A 21,405-nucleotide genomic window follows, 5' to 3' on the forward strand; every position below is an offset into this window, starting at 1 on the left:
TCCTCTCCCTTCTGCGCTTGCAACTTCTAAATAAAGCAAAAGCATCAGCACTCTCTTTCTGACACCAAAATAACTTGGGCACCAGCTACCCTCTGCTGAGAATCGGTGCCAAGTCCCCTCAGAGGGCTCTCTAGACTGCTCCGTACGAGGGCTTTTTGCTTACCGTTCCCCCTTCCTGGCACCTTTGATAGAAATTACGCTCAGGGCGCTTCTCCGGAACGAGAGAGGATGACGTTTTTCAGACAAATGAGGTTCAAGCCCAGGTCTCCAGTGGGAAACCTGCCCTCGAGCCTGCGGCAGTCTTCGCCGAGGGAATTCAAGGCAGCAAAGGGCTGGATGCCGGAGCAGCTATCGCAGGTCCAGCTCCTCGGTAAACCCTGAGAAAACGTGGTACCACGCCAGCAGGAAGAGCCAGATCTCGGAGCCGAGTTTCTCTCTGGTTTTGCCCGATTGTCACGCTGGAAGAAGAGCAGGACCCTTGGACAGCCACCAGGCTGCACAGGTAGACAACGCAAAAGATGAAGACGGGGGTCACCTAAACAACAGTGTGGTTTTGGGGGGGAAGGGGATATATACGCTGGCAATACTGCCTTCAGAAGAAGGTCGTATCACAGACGGTGCTGCGCATCGGTGATTCTAATAGGGAGCATGAGGTGGGATGGTGCTGGAAGCAAACGGGTTCGGAGCATAGCTGGGAGATGATTCGGTCTGGTGGCAAAGCCGTCTGGGGGGGCTGGTCCCCACCTCATCAGGTGCGCTGATGGAAGTCGCTGTGAGACTGCTGTAAACCTCGTCAGGTGGATGGTCCCGCTTTTTTCCAAAATCTCCCCCTCTTTCAACAAGTCCCGATTATTTCACTGATTCAATTGCATCAGTGCTATTAACGGGATGCTGAACCACAGCCAGGGCGGGGGAGCAGGAATCTCTTGAAGGGGGCTTTACCACGAGAGAAAACATACCATAGGGTTGTCCTCACAACACCGTGGCTCAGCGGGAGGCGAAGTATTCGCATCTCCAGACATCACAGATGAGCCTGTCTATTTTTAAAGTTGCTTTTCTCAGCTGTGAGCCTCTCCAGTCATTTCCATCACAGGCGCAGGACGTCACGGCTGCCAGAGGATGGCTTCTGGAGAGGATGAGGAGTAGGAATTATGGCTGAGTTGCAACACAGAAAAACTTGCTGAAGAAAGCAAAACACAAGGTGTTTCAGGGTGTCCTTTTTTGTGCAGTTTCTGTTTTCATCAAGTGAGTATTTCCCTTTTTCTTCCCCTATCATTCATAAAACTCACTTCCTTTATTCCCCTCAGCAGATTTCTCTGCACAAACATGATGACTACAGTTTTAGTTTCCACCCCCAGAGAAATACATGGCTACACAAAGTGCCTTTCTTAATCAAATAAATTTATTTATTTACACCTCTGGTACCTGATGGCAACCCTGTGCACCACTGTCACCTCTATCAAGACTTACTTGTTTTCACGTAAGACTCCGTATCCAGGCAGTACATTTGTTCTGGCCTCAAGTGAGTAACAACAAACATATTTCCTTTCGACAGCTTTAGGGCAGAGCAGTGCAACTGCGAGAGAGGTTAAAGATGTGGAGTGAATTTAGTAAAATTAGACACCATACAGGCCCCACGCTCGTGGAGGGAATTTGCCCTCAACATTAACCAGAACAGTGTACATCTGGGGTATGTTTTTGGTAAGATTCATCATAGCAATGTTTTAAAACTAGTAAAAAGCCTTTTTATTTCCCTTTTTGTCATTTAAACATTCTTTACGTTTATCCCAGGCTGCTGGTGAGCCTTTTGTTTAATCAACACATCCACATTAACTTTGCAGGCAAACCTGCTAACGCCAGGCAACTTTGTGGTTAAAATAGCTCTGCGGAAACATGATAAACCAAATGATTTGAACTTTTCAGGTAAATGAGAATGATTCAAAGGGAGCAGTAGATGAAAAATAGGAATGGAAACAGAAAGGCACGTGTGATTTGTTCAGAAGTTAGGAGGGCTGGTTTCTATCCTCAGGATGAATCTCCTAGGATCCCATTTTATTTTAGGAACCCAGAACAATTATTTGCTCCGTGATAGCTCCTTCTAGTCTTTTCTTACACAGCCCAGATCCAGAATTTTACACACATAGGAATACGGCACTTTTGTCTCAAAACCTTGTCTCTTCCTCGGTACCCACTTGAGCTTTAGAATAATTTATTTACTGTCTAGTGACAGTACCTCAGACCCAGAAAGAAATGTCTTCTCCAGTCAGCCTGCGAGCCTTTGTCTCCAGCCGTAACGAATACAGAAGGTGGCTCGTGGGAAGATGCTGTTCTTTATCTCCAAGCACCACCCAGCATCAGTCCCAGCCTCCGGGACTGCCCTACGCCGTAGTCCTCCTGCAGCATCCGCTTCCTCGAGCCAAAAACGGGGACTGGCAGGGTTCACGCTCTCGCCTGCGAGCCAGGCCAGCTCCTCACACAGCCCTTTGTAAGCGTGCTGAACGGGTTACAAGTTGAAATGACCTCCTTGGAACTGGGTGGACTATTGCAGAGAAGGGATGGAGACGGGAATCACATCAAGTGCCTCAGCTTCGTGGCACAGCCAGCCGTCCTAGCCCCAAAATGAGTTTCTCATGCAGACCTAAGTTCTCACTGATTTCTCACAACTTCTCAGACAGCAGTCGCTGACACTGAGCCTTGCGGTGGGCCCCGGGTGCTCTTTGCATTAACTGCATGCCATGCCTATGGCACATCATGCTTTGCTATTTTTTTTATTATTTTTTTTTTTACATTTGGCAATTTTTAGATGGGAAGATTTCCAGACAAGAACCATGTTCTTCAACCCTCTCATCCATACACAGACCTCATTAAAATCGTACTGGGTGAAGAACCAAGCGCCACTGGTGTCAGCAGAGCTTTGAGACATCACTGCCATGTGCAAGGCTGTCCCTCCTGCTGCCCAACTGACTGCATCCCAGCACAGCTTCAGACACAACAGCCACAGCATGAGAAGGCCCCAATACTGATTTGTGATCACTGCAGCAGCTGCTCTCCATCTCTGCTCCATTCACCTAGAAAACACACACACACAAGTGACAAGATTTTCTCTGTCAACTAAACTCCCGTCCATTGCCTTAGGAAACTCTAGCAGGACTCTTGACTTTGGGTGTGCAGTTTCATAGCCAAATCTCCCAGTCTGAACTCTTTACTTCCGAAATGCACCAAGACATTTACCACCTCCTTTGAACTGGAATGGACACAGACCAAGGCCACTCGGGTCCTGTCGCCAGGTCAGCTGTGCCCCAGTGCACTGGTTCCGCAAGGGAGAAAATAGGCACGAGGATCTTCTTTGGCATCAGGAGTCTCAGGGGAGAACAGCCTGGCTTCTAAATTTTTTTCTGTCAAAAATCATTTTTTTGCCTTTCAGGCTGGGACAGAGAAGGAAAGAAAACTGACCTGACATGTTTACTTATGGCTGTGCCTTTTTTTTTTTTTTTTAATGTTATTTTCTTCGTTCCAAATACAAGGGATGCTGTCCCAGGTGTCCCTATCAAGTCATCCATCTTGTGGGCAGGATTTGCTGAAGATATTTTTCTGAAGATAACATCAGAAACATATGCTGCAGACAGCCAGAAGACAGAGGCTAAGCAAGTATTGGAAGCCCACTTCTAACACAACCCCCTTACCAGCCCTGTTAATTAAGTTACACCGTAAGAAATGCAGCTTTCAAAGATTTCCTATTGATTTAAGCTAAGACATGTTAGCAAGAAAACAAAATGATTGTATACACTGGATGAGACTGTGTGGAAAAGAGACAGACCTGGGAATGGTGTTATGGTAATTTTGCATTTAACTCTGCTCACTTCTTACAAATCCTGTGTCAGTTTACTACCTCATCTTACTTAAAACCTTGATCATTTTAAAAACAAGGTTTACAATTCCTCAGCAAAAGACACACTTGCGTAATTGTGGTCAAGTTCACCTTTGCCAAGACACTGGTGATGATGTGTCTTGCACCTTCAGTTTGGCTTTCTTTCCTGGCTGTGGTCTACCTGTTAAACCACTACTGTCACTCGGCTAGAGCACGCCTGTAGAAGCTCTTCTCCAGAAGTTTCTGAGAAACGCACGCCTGTGTTCTGGTGACAGACATACCTGATACAGCAGCGGGAGATACCTTGAACACAAGCTAGACTAACACAGGCTGAATGAGCCGGTCGACAGCTTTCTACCCCGGAGGGGCTCTTGCAAACACTCCCCAACAGACCAGAGAGGGCAGCTTGTTACACGACGTCTCGGAGCCAAAGCTTAATCCACTTGAGGATCTGGTAAGCTCCGGAAGACTGACTGGCACAAACCTCAGCATGCCCAAGGTTTTGCCACTGAACAGGTCCTGTTCAGAAGGATGATGGTTCCATAGGTCCGTGAGCCAATATGCACGCAGGGTGCTGCGTTAACTCTTTCCTCCTGTCCTCTCGACACGGTCTCACCCCTCCCTTGCAGCAGCAACAGCTGTGTAATAACAGAAGGAAGCAGTTCGAGATGCTGATCTAGCTGAGCAGTAACCGCTTTCTCTCCTAGAGTGGTTTACGGCTGGCTCAGGTGTCCAATCCGGTTCACTGCAGAGTCCCACGGGTACAATGCTGCCCCAAGAAAAGGGGTGGGGATGGGAGGAGGAACGAAGATGGGACTCAGCAGCCTCAACAGAGGTTGGTTTACACTCACAAGGATCTCCGTCCATGGTCCGACTCTGAGCAGCGGATGCTGTGTCAACAGCCACCCCGGTGGCCACCGTGAATCTAAACAGACTCCAAATGCGCACGTAGTTTTCAGAAATAAAACATTTCTTTTAATTGGCAAGTAGAACACACATTACAGGTAATTAGTATTTTATAAACAATATTAAGTTACAAATACATGTTAAAAATTGCAGTTCATGGCAGCTAAAAGCTCGGAGTCCAAAATGCATCTCTGCAATGCTTCATTACTTCCCTTTCCGCAGTCTGCTGGGTGAAGATGAATAAAAGATCATTTATCATCTACTAGGAGGTGGTCTACTATATACTCAAACAAAAAGAAAACCTCATTCCTAAGAGCATCACTAACAAACAGAGGCATTCAAAGTACTTCAGCCATCTTAAAATCATGTCAGATGCAATGAGGACACAGTTAAGAATTACTCTGTAACACTTTAAGGAAAGATACAGATATCTTCACATTAAACCGATAGTTCAATGCTTTCTGTTCCAATTCAGCTTAAAACCAACACTAGCTTCTCCTCCACAGAAGCTTAAAGTCCATCATGCAGGCTTCCGTGCCATCAAAGCTAGATGTTTGTAAAACAGACCCTTATACAGAGGAAAGTTACGGTGTACAACTAAACAGTATACATAAATATGTATCTTATATTTAGCAGATCTTTATTCCCCTCCTTAATGACTTTTGTTGGTATTAGTGAGATACACAGCTCATTCCATTTTCATTACACTCAGAATATTAACAAGTTACCATTATGCGTGTTAATATACTAAATATCCTTTAACAAGTCTCTTTAAAAAAGCATTTAAAAACATTTTTGGAAAAGTAGAAATCTATTTTCCAGAAAAACAAGTGGTACTAGGATGGCATGGACTCCAGTGCTTAAACATCCTTTCAGAGAAAACCCATCTTGACGGCTTTTGTGCCTGGGAGTCAGTGTGTCTCAGCTGCCAGACTCATATTCTATTTGTCCTTCTTGCTGTGGTGGTAAAAGGTCATAAAAATCAGCTTACCTTGCCTTTCAGTTGGCAGACTTTCAAAGATTACCATTCACTGGACTGCATAAAAGAGACCTGTAGCTTCGACATAAGTTCATTTCTTTCTCACTCATATTTATGAGAGTCAGTTTTATTATACCGCTGAGATTGCATCTTCAAAACCAAAGTCTGCTGAATGTGTCTGGACAAATGACTTTGTATCTCAAAAATATCAAGAGTACCATTCAGATCTGAATTTCTATTAAAAACTGTGCACATTTAGCAAAAATTATGCTGCTGTAAAAACAAAAGGCCTGCTCCTTGGCCTGCTCAGAATACAAGCTACAATGCAAGAGATTACACCAGAGGGTTTTTTCCTCTGCTTCTTTTCTAAATGCAGGCATTAAAAGTAAAGTGTTACTAAGCTTTTCCTAAGAGAGCACGCAGGGGTGTGGCATAATATACATTAATCAGGAACAAAAACCAGTAACAAACAACCACTCTAGAAAATGCTGCATATTAGCAGCATGCTTGGTTTCTGAAACATAAGGAATTGCATGGGAGTTGTCAAGATGAAGTCCACACACCTCGATCATTGAACTGATCACTAGATTCCAAGAAACCAAAGAAAATTTAAAAATACACATGACAACAACTGCCTAGAAGACAGAGTTTTATCATCTGTCAATAACCAGATGAATAAAGTGCATAGCAACTATTATAACAGTTTCTTGAAAAGAGAATACATTTAGCAAGTCTCAAAGTTTGTAAGCTTGACACTTATCCATACATTTTGCTACATGTGTGGCTTCCCTTTTGTTTTGCTGTTTAGCTTCACTGATCGACCCTTCAGCATTGTCCTGTGATTTCCTTTGCACTTCATATGGAATGTGCCGAGATCTCTGACTGCTGCCTGATGTACGTCTGGAAGCTCTTGTCGCCAATGGGATGTTCTCTAAGAGAAAGGAAACAAAAAAAGGACAAGTACTATACATAGAGTTTTGTGTCAGGACATCAAATGTCAGAATGGAAAGTGAACAGACAAAACCTTTTCCCTAAGCTTGATTTGCAAAGTTGTAATTGTAATGATAATATTGCATCTTACTTGAACTGGAAGAACTGACTGACTGAATTGATCCTCTTTTTTTGTCAGCCATTCACAGAATGCTCCTTTATTTACACGTACACAAAATAGAGTCATGTGGCTGTATCAGCCACTTTTCCCATTTTAAAACCATGACTCTAAAAGAAGCCGGTAAATACATGTATCTTCTGGTATTTAATGCTCATTCCAGGAGCATACGTTCAAAATTAAAAAAAACCAAAAAACAACAAACAAAAAACCCAAAGCCCCAAAAGCCCCACACTTATTTTTATGACTGAAACTGCACTAAAAAAAATAAGCGTCTAATAATTCCTTACAGTCCTTCAAAATATTGTGATACAAACCCTAAGTCACCTAATCTTACTTTGTATGTATTTGCAGGATCTTTTTTGAACATGAACATGGTGAAGGCCAGAACATAAGCAAGGGAAATACCATTTCCCAGGACTGCTCCTGTTTGGAGAACCCATTATACTTACTGGCTTCCATATTTTGTCTTCTTAAATTTATCCCTCTTATATTGAGCATGCTCCTGCTCTAAAGTTCCAACACCTTCAATAATCAGCTTTAGTGTTTTATACGTCTCCTTAGGGTCATCAATGATGAACGTAGAATACTCTTCCTCTTCAGGTCCATCATACACAGATTTGCTGCCACAGGCCTCTGGGGAAAAAAAATAAAGTACAGGAATAAGTCTCAGATAGGCAGGGGAAAAAAACCAAGACACGCAGACTAAAAATACTCAGTCTGGGGTTCATACAGTTCCTTGGTTTGCTTCCGCATGACCACCACAGAACTGTGGCTGACATCAACAGCAACAGCAGACGGAGCAGTTCCCTGTCCTTTCGTTGGTAAGCACAGGGGCTGGTCCATGCCCGTTCCCTCCTCCTCGTCTCAGGAGGAAAGGGCAGCAAGCCTGGCAGCCGCTCCTGGCTTGGTGCAAAGCTGTCCTTTGCTGCACAGGCAACGCTTTCATCTCAATTACCGCTGGCAGTACTCCATGCACACACTTTGGGAGCTCTGACACAGGCCTAACTCTGCCACTGTGCTGCAGGGTTGGCCTGCACGAAGTCAAGTATTCACTTGTCAGGAGGACAGGTTCCATCCCTAAGCGGCAGCTAAGCGACAAGTATGGCACAACAGACTGAATTCAAAACAATTCCAGGTTGAAGTACTCACGGAAGATCTTTCACCGCATTACCCCTAAAAGACTCATACAGCAAGCATAAGCAGAATATGTCATGACTACTGCCTGGCTGCGTGCTTAAGGACGTGTCCTGAAGAAGAGGCAAGTCATACTACCTTCTCATCCTACCAGGGAGCCTTTCTGGCTAAGATCAGAACACTGATTACGCACAAACATTTGCAACACATTCACCATGTGATCCACTTCTGCATTGTGGCCAAGCATATTAGAAGGGGAGAGAGAATATCTTACTTTGTCTCTATTTTTCCCTAGCGTTCTAGCTTTACTGCCGTCTCAGTCTCAGCTTTCGAATTACCTTCCCCTTGCTGCGCTGCCTGTGCCAGACCTGCGTCCTTTTCACCAACACTGAAACTCGATGCTGGCTCTGGCAGTGAGGATTCGGAACAGGGGAAAGCTGGGCATTGGTTCAGACAGCTCGGAAGTGGTGAGAATCTTAAGTTTGCAATTGCACGGCGGCCAGGAATGGATTAAAGTGCTTTCCAATCCGTGTGTTTGACACCACTGGCTTATCTCATATTATAAAATAAAGTCCTATTTAAAGATCAGTGCCACAGTGAAGGCTTCCCTGCCACTCCCTGTGCTAAATTGGGACTTCAAGTCTGGCACTGCATACACCGGATACTTTTCTTGGCATGCCTACCAGTCCTAACTTCCTCTGCAGTCTCTTCTTTCTTTTATCCTTCATGTCACATCTTTGCTCCCCTCAGCTCCTGAGGGTTTCCTGGCCCAAACTTTAGTTTTCAACATTTCATAGGCATCCAGAGGTCATCTTTTGTTGATCATTCCCAAAGAGCCTTCCTGAGGAAACCATTTGTATCCAGCCTGTTCTTGGGATCTAAATCAGGGAATGTGCACATGACTTCTGGTAACACAAAACCATGTTCCACTGAAACCTCAACTTTGCTGGTGCTTCTTTTCAGCATCAGTAAACTTCTGGTTTAGGACACACTCTGATTTGTCAATTCAGAGCATCCAAGCAATGCTCTGTGCTTACGCTATTTTAGGATGCTGTGGTTAAGGCTGTATTTCAAACAACTGTTTATTATGCAAAGAACTTTGTACAGACTGAGACTGCACACTGCACCAAAAATAATTCACACAACTGTCTCAAGACAGCAGAAGGGGAAACAAGTTAAATAATAGCCACTGTGTTCTAGGATGTGATTTGCAAGGCTGGTCAAGCTAGAACATACATTTTTTCACAGGTATTTTTGCCTTGCTAAGTGTATTGGAGATGCAACGATCTTTCATCCTCACCTTGCATTTTCTCCAATTTTGGCATATACAAGTTGAAAAGAGAGTAGATGCGCTCAGTTTCTCTATCTCCATCTATATCCAGTTGTATATTTGCTGGAAGGCCTCTGTAAGGCATCAGGAAGAGAGGTAGAAGTTACATGCTAAACAGTATGTTATGGCACAAAAAGCACTTAACAAGGATGAAAGTAAAAGCGAGTACTCATGAAAGCCAACAGATTGCGTGTAATAGAGCTCAAAACTTCCTATTCTTCCCAAAAGAAAAGGTAGACAAGTTCAATCTTCTTTATGCCTAGATTTATCCAGCATGCTTTCACTCTGACTTGAAAGAGAGGACTGTATCAGTACCCAGAGATTTTGGTGAATTAGTCTGCTATAACCAGATGGAGGAGCCAAAGCACTGAACTCCCAACTGTCCAGGTCTTATATTCTGAGAAACTACCACTACAGACTTGTTGCCTCTCTCATTTTAGATGAAAATTGTTTCCTATGAACCAGACAGTACCTCTTCATGTAACAGAGAGCATGAGCGGTCCCCTTAGAAAAAGATCAGTTTAGAATTAAATCTAGAAGCAGATGATTGTCTGTTTCAGGAATTTACAAACAGGACGTTGAAGGGATTTCTGACATTTTTACTAATGACAGATGATCAGAACCAAAGCATCTTATCCCACAGTCAACTCCTATCAATGTCTTGAATGCTAAAAATTGCAACGTTTTGACCAAGATACGCAGACACTGGCAGTATCAGAAATAACAAAGATGGCCTTTGAAAACACCGCACTGCCTGTGCACCCAGCAGATCATCTTGGTAATTGCATACCTGCAAGTCACACTGCAGAGATGCACACACCCCTGGCAATATCTAGACCGACAGCATGTTACAGATCCTTACCCTGTGCAGGGTGTGCAGCCAGGAGTATTATCTGCAGTAGCTTTACAGCAAAGCCAGTGGCCATTAAGATAGGCAGAGGGATGGTAGACTGTGAGGCGCTTCTTGTTGCATTGGCTAACTTTGGTGAGGATATCAATCCAGTCCTTGGCCTCCACACAATTATTTGCTTGAATATACAGGACTCTTCTTTCAGGCTGGATCACCTGGAACATCTGCAAATAAGGAAATAAGCCACAGAATGAACCACCAGAATGAGTCGGTAAACCCAAGAGTGGGGTCAGACTGATGATTTATTAAAGGAAAAACACAGCATACTAAAAGAATGCACCAATATATACATTTCAATACAAAACCAAGCAGCAAATGTGCCCTGAAAACAAGACCTTTCACCTGGCACAAGGAGTAAGATACTGTTCCTGTAGGAGATGATTTACAAACAGCTAATGTCAACTTGCTGGTTGGACCTGAACAAGATTTGTTGTCAGCCTCAGGGATGCAATTTTAGTAATGCTGCAGCTCCAAGTTTTGGAAGGCTGACAGATGGACCCAATGCAGGGCTGAGAGGAAATGCTAGTCAGCAGCGGGCAGAAAAGAGAAAAAACGAGAGACTGGATCCAGCCTTAGCGATAGCTTTGCTTTAATACTACCATAACACTAGTCTTTTTAACACCTATTTCAGCGTGATTCTTTCCTCTTAATAACTACCACACTTCTGCACCCAACTATAGCTGCCATTAGCAAATCACAGCAATACAGTTTCTCTTTAATCACCATCAGGTGGTTCAAATAATTACACATTAATTCTGCATTATGGCTTGGGCACTGAAAATCTAAACTAGAGCTCACCTGCCTGTTCAAAACAGCTTGGAACTTAAAATGGCACAACTGCAGTTATTTTCCTCCTGTTGAAGAAGCAAGTTTCTGATGCACAGCCTTATTGCTTGATTATACTGATCATGCACTGAAGATAACCAAGCCCAAGTTAGTGAACTTAACTGTAAATTTTGGAAAGGCAAATGTCAATCATCTTAATTTCCTCAAGCTTCTGCAAATACTTAATTTTAATGAGTTTTCCTCTCTCACAGGTATTCCTAAATTATCCTTCCCCCATCTACTTCTTCATTTGATTATTCAAATCATTAGACATCACACTGCCCGTATCATGTGGAATATTATTTTCCAAATGGCTGGTTTCTCTGTGCTACTTTAAAAAGAAAAAACAGATGCACACAAAACCCCAACTAAACAAAAAACACCACACACCAAAAAAACCAAAAACCGCACCAAAACTGAAATTCACTTTTGTCTATGACAAAGACCTGAAACATTGGCCTGAATTCTGCACCTAGCTGGGCAGGAGAATGTTGCAGACTGGCACCAGGCACCACTTCTTCCTCCCTTGTGACAATTCTAGGTGCCCATCCTTCGAAGTAGCTTGCAAATACACTTGTGAATTTGTGAACGAACAGGTTTTTTAATTGCAATGTCTCTTCTAACAGGAAAGACAAAGCTCCAACAGTCATTTCCCTGGATTTGGTATCCTTACAGATGTCAGACAATAATTAGAAAGGTGCAACACAACAGCAGTGTAGGAGCTGCTAGTGTGATCAGTCCAGCACTGCTAAAATACACACCGAAGTGAGAGTCCTTTTATTAAAACTTTTCAGGACATTACTGGCAATTTGAGTCTGGGGAATAGGGAAGGAATGAGGAAGACAGGAGTGTGCAGCTCAACCCTCTTAACACAGAACTAAAGGGAAAAGAATTTTAATGTCCTGCTGGGGTAAATGGAGCCTTCTGCATTACAACAAAGGAACAGTTTTAAGGAGTACGGCTTTGTGTAAGGGGATACCAACCTAAGTGAACTAACATATGGCAACTGTTACCGAGAAGCCCACAACTAAGCCAAGAATTTCAAGTGGTTGCAAGACCTTTACACTACTACCAAAACCACCAGTTGCTTCTCAAACAACACAGAAGATCTGAACAGTACTTAAAGCCACCCCCACATCCCCCAAACTGTGCTTAAGGAAGATGAAGACTACTGGCCTTACTGCCAGACAGGCAGATTTATCAGGAGTGAGGAAGACACACTCAGAGCACAGATACATAGAGATTATTTATAGAAAATGTAGATCTTTAATCACACTTAGCACCCATGATGAAATATCCATCGCAAATACATCTGCTGTGGTGTTTTGAGAATTCTGTTCTTGCTGCAGTATTCTATTTATGTATGGCAAGATTAGCATGGGAAGGCGATAATGGTATTTTCTACTGCTTATGGAAAGACTCTGAACCTTACTTTCCAGAATGGATGTAGTTACCTTCTTTTCCTAGGTAATACTGAATTTAAACAACCAAAATAGTGCACAGTTTCTGATGTTAACAATAAATGGATATTTTTGCTATAATAAATCTTCACAATAACAGGCTATTTTGGATGCATTCTAGCCCAGTAGACTCAGCATAAGTTAGAGACTGTTGTCACTGAAGACTCAATCAGAATTATAGCTCAGTTCCTCTCCACACACAGTAAGTTTTATCTCAACCGTGTGGCTACTTTTAGTTCAATCAAGCTATTTTGCAGAGTACAGTTGGCAACAGATCATCACGTTACAGCTGCCTTCTGATAACTTGAGAATTATTTTGCAGCTTGGTTGCCTTTGCCTGTGTAATTAACATGAGTTATAAACACCAGAGCCAGCTACAGCACAATGAAGACGTGCTTTAGAAGCAAGTGAACTGAAACTTATTCCGTCTTTTAACAAAGAGAGATATGCTACCAAAGCAATACTTGAAACAGGGAAAAAACTGACGAGTTAAGCATTGTATTTCACTTTTACAAAGCGCTGTTTGAGGAACCTAATATCTCGGGCAGGTTCGAGCACTGCCCTGCATGGTGTCAACAAGCAGCGTAGATGGCAGGAAAGTCTTAAAGGCAGAAAACCTAAAACTCACAACCATTTATGTGTATAAAGAAGTCTGTAGTAGATGCATGTTTAGAACTGGAAAGCATTGAGCTGGGTTTTTTGTTTATTTTTAAATAAAACTTTTTAAGGACTGTACTCGGCTTTACAGGCAGAAGAGTATGAAAAAGGCTCCCAACATCACCTAAACTGATCGTGTCTAAGAACCGTTCTTACACAATGGATGGTATGTCTCACATACAGAAGTTGGCGGTAGTGTTCCATGCATGAGAAATACAGCTATATTTTATTCCCTAATGTGGCAATCAAAATGCGAAACCATACCAGCACAGCACAGATGTTGTTTTGGCACATGACCTACCCCAAATATATATGCACTTTCATTAACCAATCAAGAAACCCTGATAGCTAAGAAAGAAGATGTGATCCTTAACAATTATAAGCAGCCAGTTCCTTCCCAACAGAGAGGTCTGACAGAAAGGGCAGGGACTCGATCATCTTACCTGTGTCTGACATTATGGAGCCCAGACAGCTGATCAGCAGTGGTCAGTACTGAGTGTGCTGCAGATCACGAAATCCAAAGACTGCTGACTGGGCTGTTAAGAATCTGAATGGGCTGTACTTTTGGAAACTCCTGCTACTATATACAGAACAAGCAGCTGTGGTTGTACATCTTTCAATAGAAACCCAATCCAGGTTGCAAAAGGGAAAAAGGCGATTAGGCTGGTGAATCTAGACCAGCCTAACAAGTACATTAATGAAGATGACCTACTTACATTTTTCATTTTAAAGGATTCCTCCTCCAGTCTTTCCACTGCCAGAATGTTTTCAATCGGAATGCTACACAGAGGATGATCACCTGCAAAGCACACACAGAGAGATACTGAGCAACTTATTCACACCTCAACTTCACCCTCTGCCCTTATTCTAAGGGCTGATTCAGTTCCTTTGAAGATGATTTTGACTGCACAAGGAAAAAAAAATTCTGTCACTCAGCAGGGATTTACTAGCATGGTCCTTAACTATTATCTTAAGTTCATTTCTGTTTTCAGGTGCACTACGTTTGCCTCTTAGAAACTGACTACTGCAGCAAGATGCAGCGTCTTTCTTGAGAAGGTGACAATGAAAGAAATCATTCCTGTCAGCTCAAGTGAACTAGGTTGATGGTGGTGATGTAAGATCTCAAAGTTGAGTGTGAAATGATAACTGGCATGATCTGAACACGTTTCCTTATCTTTCTCACTCCCTATGTATTTATATGATGGAAGGAAGTGGTATTTGTTGCATACTACTGAATAGACAGAACAATTTGCAAAAAGTAAAATCCTTGGTATTAGGCAACATTAAGTGAATAAATTTTTGCAAGTTCAAAGCTTGCAGGCAAATCCCTGCCTACTGCAGCCAGTTGTGCCAATGCTACAGAATTTGAGAACAAGCTGACATGCATCTGAGAATATTCAACATAAACCGAAATCCCAGCGTAAGGTATCTGTATCCCAAGTTTTATTTCCTTGGACAATCTACAAAATCACAAAACTGTGAAACCTACAGACGATGTTGATAACTGATATTAGACAAATATTATCAAATATTCTGGTAATTTATAGGGTACTGTGCTATCCAAGAAGCTTCTCTAACAGTCAGTACAGACATACTAGAAGAAGAGCAAGAACATACAGGCTGACAGACTTGCCTGCACTGTGCCTCCTACAGATCTAGATCTCAGCCTTCTGTTCTTACATGATCCTTATGTTTAATCTTCGCTTTAATGTATCAAAAAAAAGCCCGGCAAACCTTTGTTACCTTTGCTTTTCTGATAGGTAAACTCATGGTTTGTCAGACGAAACCATCTCTTCTTAAAGTTTTTCATACCAAATCGTTTTCTTCCTTGTGCTCTCTTGATCATGAACCTAGTAAACAGGACAACAGTTGTTACAATACAGAATATTTATATATACATGCATATCAATATATGCATACCTATAAAATATATATTTATGTATATAGACTTATACATATATACATATACACACACACATACATGATGGCACTTGCGAAGCTTTAGGAAGGGACACACAGTGTTTTCTAATTATTGAGGCCTTGTCTTTACAAGGAAAGGTAAGTCACATTTGGATAGGTTTAGTGCATCTGTTAGTTAAGCCTGTCCTTTTTTCCAGATCTAGATAAGGGATAAGACATATAGCTTGACATGTGTAGTCTACATAGGGGCTCTAGTTAGTTAGCTGAACTGCAGTTTGTGCCCTTTCTTCAGTTACAAATCCAGCTAAATGGTTTCCTACTACAGCAGAAAAAGGGCAGAACATGGTTAGTACTGCTCTGCTAAGCTTGACCTGTTAACTCTACAAGCTTTTTTTTTTTTTTTTTAAAGCTGTGCGAAAGCTCAAAAGGTTTAGAGTATGTTTAATAATTAAATAAAAGGCAGGTGTAAGGCCTCTGGAGCACAGGGACTGTGCCCTTACATGCTTCAGTCACTCTCAGGCTCTAGAAACAAAGTCAGGATGTTCCACAGCTCCATTTGCAATTGCACATTGATGCTGCAGTTGGAAAGGCATTTTCAATAACGTACAAAGCAATCTGACAGCTGAAAGCTAGAACCCCTCATCCCCCCTTTTTGGCAGAGGAAGGGCATTCATTTAGTGAGTTGTCAGTTTTAATTAATGTCAAACTTGAATTAGCTTACAAGAAACTGTGATGCATCCACCACCTTCATAACCACTAAATCAATCCAAAAGCTTCAAGGTGACTTTGGAAGCCTAGTGACTTCATACTGCTCAGCATCACTTTGGTTGGAAAAAACCTGGGTATGCATATGCAGTATAGAGTTGATAACAGCTACTCTACACATTACATTAACTATTGTGCCAGATACAGAATTGTATAATGGAGCGAGTAAAAACTACTTACTACAGAGTAGTTTTTATCAAGTAGGAAGGCACTACACAGCACAAAGAGCACACAGAGAGAACAGCGAATGATTCAGTTGAAGATTTTTAATGGCAGAGCTAAAATGCTTAGAACAGTTAATACTGTTTCTTGCTTCTGGTATCTCCAGTCAGAAACAACTAAATTGCATCCGAACCGCAGGTCTGTTTAAAGCTCAAACAGAAACCTCAGTTCCTTCAGACTTTAACTGTTTTGTAACCAGCTGGGCTGGTGCCTGCCACCCATTCCAAGTTGTGTGGGAAAAGCTGACAAGGACTGTATACAGCAACAGATTTTTTTTTTTAAACCAGTTAGTTACACACCTGTCTCCTTCTTAAAATGGTCAGACAGTTGCTGTCTTGGTCCTAATTCTTGGATTACTTCAGAAATATTTAATAAAACCATACGGTCATCAGGTCATCACCAGGCCCACTGGTGGTAGTCTTCATATTGCAAGGTTAAGGCAAATTTCAAGGGAAGAGCAGATACCCTTGGGCTGGGCAATATGCTCTCCAAGTTAGTTTCTCTTCCTCCTCATGCCAACACTTAAAAAGTGACTTCAAACTGCAAACTCCTACAGAGCCTCCCTCTTAGAAAAACGCAAACTCCACACTGCAGAGCTAAGAGCACAAATTAAATTCTTCATAGCCAACATAGCCAAGAAAAGAATGTGCTCTTATTTGCCACAGATAGGTGACAAGCATTCAAAGCCACAGAAGTTATAAGGTCAATTTAAAGGATTTCTTTGTTTCTAACACTTGCAGAGTGTGTGAGAAGTCAGAGCAAATAGTCAGAAACATAAAGGGGAAAACAAAAGTCTAAGATGAAGCGCATTTCAGTGCTTGGTGGTTGGAAATACTGTTTCTTCTCATGTTTATGGTAAACCTGAGTTTGCACCTGCCTTAGCCTTGCTTGGAAGTATCAGCATGCCCCTTTCACCTACGACAACAGCAGGACTAGTTCTCCTTTTAATTCTCTTCCTTTTGCGAAGAACCAGGCAGACAGCTGCTAAGCAGTAATGGCATGATCAATACCAGCAAACCCAAGTGCCAGTGACTAATCTTTGGTACTGTACGTTCATTCAAAAGTACATACGCTATAGCTTTCCATGTAGATACTCTTAACAGAAGCAAAGATAGATTAAAAAAACCACAAAATAAACCAAAAACATTGCAAAGGCAAACAGAAACCCCACTAAGCAGCCAATCAATCTGGAAAAGAATCAAATCAAAGGCTGTGAAAATTCCCACCCACTCCCCGTGACGTAACATGGCAATAATGCAAAATGTCAGGAAAACAGACAGCTGAAGGCCACTCCTTAACCTTGAGAACAATTTATGTGAATGCTAATGAAGAAGTGCCTAGAAAGTGTATGGCCACTTCTTAATCACCTCCAGTGAGTTCACTGGGATCTATACACTGAATATTAAGCAAATCTCAGTGCTTCTTGGAGCCTCCACCTACAGATAAAAGTCCTTTATTCTCTATTTACAGCAGTTTTTGTTTTAAGGAAGGAAGGCAAAAAAAAAAGAAAAAAGAGTTGGTCAACATCAAGAAATAGGTAACAAATAGTTTTCTGCTGGGTTTACAGAGGCATTTCAGGGCTGTTAAACAGAGTACTTCCTCCTCAAAGTCAGATAAGTCTATTGCTGCGAAGGAAGGACATGCTGTCAGCCAGTAGCTACAGCAAAGCACCAACTGCCCCTACCATCTTACCTGCATGAACTATTACCATCAACTTTCTTTACTGTTAGTTTAAGAGTCCTTACAACAGCAGCCACAGGCCGAGCAAGAAAAGACAGAAAAAAATCAGACAGGAGCAAAAGAAAGACAGAGGCAGAAAAAAATAACGTTTTAGAGTTAGAGGGAAAATGTTACAAACTATACATTTCTTTTCAAAAACAAAAGAATGATAAATGTACAGAATTAAAATAGACAAACTCGCTTCCAGGGACAGACGCTCATCAGAGAAGTGAACTGCAGAGGTTAACTGGAAGGGCTAGTCACATTTTCACTGAAAACCTAGTTTTTGCATGACTTAGAGCTACCATGAAAGCTTACTTTCAAGCAGCAGTTCAGCTTACTGAGCTCTGACAGGAAAAATTTGGATTTTTTACTTTCTTCCTCCCAGCTCAAAGAAGCTGCTTTCACAGTGCACTTGGATGATCTTAACAACTCAGTTTTGTAACACAAAAAAAGTCAACAATTACTATCTAAAACTAATATAGCATATGGAATGTGCTTCCAAAAAAAATGAAAGGTACTAAAACTAGAAATTGTTCCAAGTGCATCACAAATTTTCCTCAAAATGGCCATGATAATGATTAGCATACGGATCTTACAGGGCAGCAAAACCAAATTCCATTTGCAGGCTGTGCCCTCGCTAAGATATTCAGTACCTGCATTCACAGTGGAATTTTACAGCTTTTGTTCACTGGAGTTTCAAAAAAAAAAATCAACTTGATTTTAACACAATGATGATTTGCTGTGCTAATAGAGTTCTAAAGGGTTCTTTTTTGTCCACTTACTTCAAAACATACTTAAATTAAAATGTTTAAATCAAAAGAAAAGATGTTAAAATCAACTACAGCAGCCACAGAGAGTAGAAATAGCAACACAAGAATCTTCCTACATTCTTCTCTGAACGCATGGATGGAATAGGGATGGCAGAAAAAAATGATAGCTGCCTTAGAATGGTAGCAAGCACACAAGTAGAGGGTTTTGTTGCACATGCATGCTTACCCTTCTTTAAGCAATATAGGTTGCTCTATGCTCTTGTGATCTCTCCTTCCTGAAGATGAAATTAAATCTAGAAACTAAAAAGTGAACAAAAAGCAGAGATAAAATGACAGTATTTCACTACCCAAATTAAAATCTTTAGCATTTGTACAGCATAGAGCTACATGAAAATATTGTAAAAGTAGTTAAACAGAAAGTAACAGCAGAAGCTTGAGGAATTTGGGAGGGTTTCCTGAGTTGTAAACTAAAAATAGCACAAATGCTCTTAAGCAGAAAAACTGCAGATGACCAACACTTCTTGTGCTTCTCCTTTGTTACACGAACCTTTCACTTCCTTTCGGACTAAGCAATTTTCCTCACAGATCTGCAGCATCCTATGAAGCATGCACATGTCTCAAGTTCTAAGCAGTAGCTTGTTAAACCAACCTAATTATTAACTAGAAGTAGATCCAAAGAGATTCTACTATTGACATGCACATAATTTGACAAAAGTTTCTTGAATATTACAGATATCAGGAGTCTGCTTTTTCCAGCACACACTTTGTGGTTTACAAACAGCATGTATTACATTCTAGGATTCCGAGCATCAGCTTCAACAACACAGCAGGATTTTCAGGACATTCACATGCATTACTTACATTTTTTACTGCATCTGCATATTTCTGCTCATTAAAATAGTCATAAAAAGTAGCCATGTAGGATTCCTTGAAATTGGCCTGAAATATAAGCCAAAACCATGCATATCATAATACAGTTTATACAGAAAATATTATTGTTAACAGCAGTAGACCATGAGGCAAGCCACCACAGATAAGTGGGGTATTTTTTCTGGCCAGAGGTAAAATAAGCAAAGCACTACTTTCATGTTGTACAGCACACATTCAGTAGTACCAAATTTTTATTTCAAAAAGGTAGTAGACTGCATTTCAAATATTTGGTTACTACAGTTAATAAAGATCCTTCAAAAGCTTCAAACTTCTGCTTTGGCTTTTAACGTTGGTCCTAAAAGAAGCTGACAAAAAGTGTGAGAGAAGGAATTCTAGCGTCTCAAACGATTTGTAATTGAGGTGCAGATTCATCTGCAGCTGCCTGTGTGAATCTTAACTAGTCCACCAGTGACCCCCAAATTATCACAATACGTAGCAGTCTGGTGCCTTAGGTACAGAAGTTTTATTTCCATCAAACATCCAGAGCATGGGCATCTAGATCTAATTCAACCACTGGCTGGCCGAAAACTGAACTGGTATGAAAAGAAAAGCATAGCCCTTCCCCTTACTGGGCAATTCTTCTCAGTTGGGCTTTAAAATGCTGAAACAATCTGTAAAGCCCTGTAGAGCTGTTACCACGTACTGGAGGCAAGCAGACAACTTCATGGGTTTTCCTAATCACTATCTTTCTTCCAGAAGGAAGGAATGAAAAGCCCTGGAACAGACTCCTAGGTTGGTCACACAATTTTGCTTTACTGAAATCTAGTTCAGATTAAGGCAGATTTAGTTTTTCTGTGAGCATGAGAAGCTTATAATCAAAGCAAACATAACCAGTTTTGCATAAGCCTAGTGCAACTCAAGCATTTTAAAGCCTTAATTACAATGAGTGATAAAAGATTAAAACAGAAAAGAGAAAATCACTTTCCTAAATTAAGCCTTTAAATGAAAATGGCATACTTACAGATTTAGATTTTGATAGGCTGCCTAGCGTTTGAATGGTTTTAGAGATAAGTGTCAAAGTTCGAGAAGTCTGAGGATCCTAGGAAAGAGAACAATTATTATATGGACTAGCTACTTAAAATATGGAATACAGGAAGGTAAACTACATTTCTTCTTATTTCACTTGCAGAAAAGTAACATAAAATTAGAAAAGACCCAATAAAACACTACAGGATAAAAGTTGCTTTTTTTTTTTTTAAGGATTTTGATTCTTAAGCCACCATGCTTCATAGCTACCCTATTGCTCTTCAGAGAATCAAAGGCAATCACTTGCAAAACAAAAAGAGACATTTCTATCTTGAATACTGTCCAGGTCCTCCCCACTCCCAGTAAGAGCAGCTACTAAAAGTCTTGGATAAGTTGCTTAACATCCAAAACATTTCCAACATTGCTGATGATCAATCAAGCATTAATGTAAGGCAGCTAAAATAAAGCAGTGACCATCTTTTCCACAATTGCACTGTTCCTCCCACACCTCCCAAGTTCTTCACATACGCAGTCATTCAACATACACAGATCTTTGAACTAACAAATGTACTTCTCCAAAAGGCTATTAAAAGAACTGAAGAAAGAATCTTGATAGACAAGACTGCGGTGACAGAACCATATACATAGCTAGAAAAAACTGATACAGTACTTACTGGATGGTGTGGTGTAAGCTGAAAGAGGTTTGGAGAAAGAATGGCAGGAGCAAAGAATCTCAGGAAAATAAAGCTGCTGACAGCTGTATACCTCACATCTAGGTCACCTATTAAAAAAAAAGATCTCCACTCAGCATTTCAATAATCCTTCCTTAAAAACCTTCTGAAATTATCAGAATGCCTTCAGAAAGCTAGCTCAAACACACGCTGGAAATGTATATATTTGTGAGTTCCAGGATTAATTGATGATGGAGGA

At 41.3% G+C, this 21,405-nt stretch overlaps 1 protein-coding gene across 1 annotated transcript in view; it reads right to left on the minus strand.

Annotated features, from left to right (window-relative positions):
• Nucleotides 1-4,820: 4,820 nt before the first annotated feature.
• The window catches only part of RASA3 (RAS p21 protein activator 3), a 134,906-nt gene continuing 118,321 nt past the window's right edge, over nt 4,821-21,405 (minus strand). Inside the window, exons 15-24 of the mRNA XM_075057213.1 lie at nt 21,150-21,256; nt 20,471-20,548; nt 19,441-19,518; nt 18,806-18,879; nt 14,924-15,030; nt 13,897-13,979; nt 10,191-10,402; nt 9,299-9,402; nt 7,314-7,497; nt 4,821-6,684 (exon numbers count right to left, since the gene is read on the minus strand). Of these exons, the coding sequence (XP_074913314.1) occupies nt 6,609-6,684; nt 7,314-7,497; nt 9,299-9,402; nt 10,191-10,402; nt 13,897-13,979; nt 14,924-15,030; nt 18,806-18,879; nt 19,441-19,518; nt 20,471-20,548; nt 21,150-21,256 (1,103 nt within the window). The 3' untranslated portion in view covers nt 4,821-6,608. The remainder of the gene's footprint in view (nt 6,685-7,313; nt 7,498-9,298; nt 9,403-10,190; nt 10,403-13,896; nt 13,980-14,923; nt 15,031-18,805; nt 18,880-19,440; nt 19,519-20,470; nt 20,549-21,149; nt 21,257-21,405) is intronic.

Source organism: Buteo buteo, chromosome 25, assembly GCF_964188355.1.
Source record: "Buteo buteo chromosome 25, bButBut1.hap1.1, whole genome shotgun sequence".
In the NCBI taxonomy this organism is placed as follows: domain Eukaryota; kingdom Metazoa; phylum Chordata; class Aves; order Accipitriformes; family Accipitridae; genus Buteo; species Buteo buteo.